Genomic DNA, 4352 nt, shown 5'->3' on the forward strand with positions numbered 1-4352 from the left:
TTTCTGGTGTTCCTTAATCTTTAGATTGAGGGCATGTATTTTGGGCAGAAATCTCACAGAAGTGATATTGTGTCCTTTTCAGTGTAACTTGCCAATAGGCACATTATGTTGACTTGTCCCATTACGAAAGCCCCATGACCATCTGACAGGGTTGTTATAAAATGGGTGTTTAAGAAAGATAGCTGGGATTAGAGGCCCCATTTTTTAGGTTTCCATGAAATTAATAAGTGAAAGGAGGTCTAAATCTTAGACAAAGTGACTGACTCTATAAATAACTTGAGTGAAAAGCACGGTCAACCTTGATATTATGCACAAGATGCCTGTTTGCTGTTAACTGATTGTTGTTCTTGTCTCTTCCTTCATAGATATATCATCCACATGGAAACTGAAAACCAAACAGGAGTTTTAGAGTTCATCCTCCTTGGACTCTCTGAGGACTTGGAACTGCAGCCTTTCATATTTGGGCTTTTCCTGACCATGTACCTGATCACCGTACTTGGGAACCTGTTCATCATCTTGGCTGTCAGCTCTGATGCCCACCTCCACACCCCCATGTACTTCCTCCTCTCCAACCTGTCCTTGATCGACATTTGTTTCAGCAACACCATAGTCCCTAAGATGCTGGTGAACATCCATACACAGAAGAAAGCCATCTCCTACGTGGACTGCCTCACTCAGGTCTATTTTTCCATGCTTTTCCCTGTTCTAGATACTCTACTCCTGACTGTGATGGCCTATGACCGGTTTGTGGCCATCTGTCACCCTCTGCACTATATGGCCATCATGAATCCTTGCTTCTGTGGTCTCCTGGTTTTTACTACCTGGTTCATTGGTGTCATGATATCCCTCCTCCATATTTCTTTGATAATGCACCTGACCTTCTGTAAAGATCTTGAAATCCCACATTTTTTCTGTGAACTGACAAAAATACTCAAGGTGGTCTGCTCTGATACCTTCCTGAACAACATATTGATATATTTTCTGACTGGTATGCTGGGGGTTTTTCCCCTCATTGGGATCCTTCTCTCTTACTCACGAATTGTCTCATCCATCAGGAAGATGTCCTCATCTGGGGGAAAGCAAAAAGCATTTTCCACCTGTGGGTCTCACCTCTCAGTCGTTTCTTTATTTTATGGGACAGCTCTTGGGGTCTACTTCACTCCTGCAGTGACTCACTCCTCCCAGAAGGTCTCAATAGCCTCAGTGATGTACACTGTGGTCACTCCCATGCTGAACCCTTTCATCTACAGCCTGAGGAACAAGGATGTCAAGGGGGCCCTGGGAATGCTCCTCAGCAGAGTGGCCTCTTGTCTGTGATGGATCCACTGTTTCCAGAACTAAGAAGATTTGTGGGTATCAACGGTAAAAATGCTCTTGATTCTGAAGTTGGATCAAATCCCAACTCTTGAATCTCTCAAATCATCTTGTTCTTTTACTTGATCGTGGTGGATATGTGACTTTGCTCTCTAACGGTTTTTACAGACTTTTTAACAATATCCACAATTTCTTTGATTGGATTTCTGCTCTATCTTCTGTCCAAAAATTATGTCCAATGACTTTTGCTATCATGACAAGAGCAATTCTGAAATTGCCTTTTTTTCATTTACAATCCTTCTGTCATCTTTCTTATTTTCGTGCTAGTGAGTTCTAAACTTAAATTTGAAGCATTTATTATGGTTTTGCTTTCTCAAGTGTTGGCATAGATCCTTAAACTATTGACATGTTTACCTTAATTTGTTTTTGTGTTTGCCTCTAGATTTTTGTTGTTTATGTGTGTATATCACCAATAGTATTTCTTTGATTTACTGAATAAAGTATGAATAAATACATATAATAAAAATAACTGATTTTGGGGTTTATCATTCATTAAGCCTATGCTAAGTACTCTATATATTATCTTATTTTATTTTCCAATAGGAATTACTGTCCCCATTTTAACAGTTGCTGTCAAGTCATCTCCAACTCATGGTGGCCCCATGAGTGTCAGATAAAGCTGTGCTCCTTAGGGTTTTCGATGGCTAATGTTTTTGAAATAGATTATCAGGCCTTTCTTCCAAGGCACATTTGAGTGTGCAAACCTCCAACCTTTTGGTTAGCAGCCAAGCACATTAACTGTTTGCACCAATCAGGGACTCCTGTAGCCGTTTTAGAGGTGAAGAAATTGAGATCCCAATTTGGGGGAGGGAAGAAAAAAAACTACCTCAAAGTAGCAGAGGGGCTCAGAAGCAAATTCAGGATTCAAATCCAGAACTCTGACTCTGAGCTTATATTCTTAAAGGTACCACATAGTAAGACCATTCACATCGATTTTGATGCTCTATCCTGTAAGAACCCCCACGTATCTGTCAGTTTGTCATCCTGTGTGGGCTTGCGTGATGCGGTAATGCTGGAAGCTATGCCACTGGTATTCAGATACCAGCAGGGTAACCCATGGAGGACAGATTTCAGCTGAGCTTCCAGACTAAGACAGACTAGGAAGGAAGACCCGGCAGTCTACTTCTGAAAAGCATTAACCAGAGAAATCCTTATGCATAGCAGCGGGACGGTATCTGATATAGTGCTGGACGATGAGCCTCCCAGGTTGAAAGGCACTCGAAAGTTGACTGGGGAAGAGCTGCCTCCTCAAAGTAGAGTCGACCTTAATGATGTGGATGGAGTGAAGCTTTCGGACCTTCATTTGCTGATCTGTATGACTGAAAATGAGAAGAAACAGCTGCAAACCTCCATTAATAATTGGAACCTGGAATGTACAAAGTATGAATCTAGGAAATCGTCTAAAATGAAATGGAATGCATAAACATCGATATCCTAGGCCTTAGTGAGCTGAAATGGACTGGTATTGGCCATTTTGAATCAGACAATCATATAGTCTACTATGTCAGGAATGACAACTTGAAGAGGAAAGGTGTTGCATTCCTCATCAAAAGGGCATTTCAAGATCTATCCTGATGTAAATGCTGGCAGTGATAGGATAATATCCATATGCCTACAAGGAAGACCAGTTAATACAACTATTATTCAAATTTACACATCAAACACTAGGGCCAAGGATGAAGAAATAGAAGATTTTTCTGAGCTGCTGCAGTCTGAAATTGATCAAACCTGCAATCAAGATGCATTGATAATTACTGGCGATTGGATTGCGAAAGTTGAAAACAAAGAAAAAGGATCAGTCGGTGGAAACTATGGCCTTGGTGATAGAAACAATGCCAGAGATCGAATGATACAATTTTGCAAGACCAACAACCTCTTCATTGCAAATACCTTCTTTCACCAACAGAAATGTCAACAGTATACATGGACCTCACCAGATATAACACATAGAAATCAAATTGACTACATCTGTGGAAAGAGACAATGGAAAAGCTCAACATCATCAGTCAGAATAGACCATCAATTGCTCATATGCAAGTTCAAGCTGAAACTGAAGAACATCAGAGCAAGTCCACAAGAGCAAAATTATGACCTTGGATATATCCCACCTGAATTTAGAGACCATCTGAAGAACAGATTTGATGTATTGAACACTAGTGACCGAAGACCAGACGAGTTGTGGAATGACATCAAGGACATCATCCATGAAGAAAGCAAGAGGTCATTGAAAAGACAGGAAAGAAAGAAAAGACCAAGATGGATGTCAGAGAAGACTCTGAAACTTGCTTTCAAATGTCAAGCAACTAAAGCAAAAGGAAGAAGTGATGAAGTAAAAGAGCTGAATAGAAGATTACAAAGGGCGGCTTGAGAAGACAAAGTAAAGTATTATAATGACATGTGCAAACAGCTGGAGATGGAAAACCAAAAGGGAAGAATGCCCTCGATGTTTCTCAAGCTGAAAGAACTGAAGAAAAAATTCAATCCTCGAGTTGCAATAGTGAAGGATTCTATGGGGAAAATATTAAAGGACGCAGGAAGCATGAAAAGAAGATGGAAGAAATACGCAGAGTCATTGTACCAAAAAGAATTAGCTGATGTTCAATCATTTCAAGAAGCAGCATATGATCAGGAACCCATGGTACTGAAGGAAGAAGTCCAAGCTGCTCTGAAGGCACTGGCGAAAAATAAGGCTCCAGGAATTGATGGAATGTCAATTCAGATGTTTCAACAAACAGATGCAGCACTGGAGGTGCTCACTCCTCTATGCCAAGAAATATGGAAGACAGCTTCCTGGCCAACTAACTGGAACAGATCCATATTTATGCCTATTCCCAAGAAAGGTGATCTAACCGAATGCAGAAATTATAGAACAATGTCATTAATATCACACACAAGCAAAACTTCGCTGAAGATCATTCAAAAAAAGCTGCAGCAGTATATTGACAGCAAACTGCCAGAAATTCAGGCTGGTTTCAGAA

At 40.5% G+C, this 4352-nt stretch overlaps 1 protein-coding gene across 1 annotated transcript; it reads left to right on the plus strand.

Annotated features, from left to right (window-relative positions):
- Positions 1-352: 352 nt before the first annotated feature.
- Positions 353-1494, plus strand: LOC135230884 (olfactory receptor 7D2-like). The gene has a single exon (XM_064283126.1). It carries the CDS (start codon positions 379-381, stop codon positions 1315-1317), a length of 939 nt encoding a protein of 312 aa, XP_064139196.1. The 5' UTR covers positions 353-378; the 3' UTR covers positions 1318-1494.
- The last annotated feature ends 2858 nt before the right edge of the window (positions 1495-4352 follow it).

This window comes from Loxodonta africana, chromosome 3 (assembly GCF_030014295.1).
Source record: "Loxodonta africana isolate mLoxAfr1 chromosome 3, mLoxAfr1.hap2, whole genome shotgun sequence".
NCBI lineage: Eukaryota > Metazoa > Chordata > Mammalia > Proboscidea > Elephantidae > Loxodonta > Loxodonta africana.

Excerpts from the sequence above, each read along its gene's own strand:
- LOC135230884 (XM_064283126.1), top strand. The coding sequence starts at position 379 with ATGGAAACTGAAAACCAAACAGGAGTTTTAGAGTTCATCCTCCTTGGA.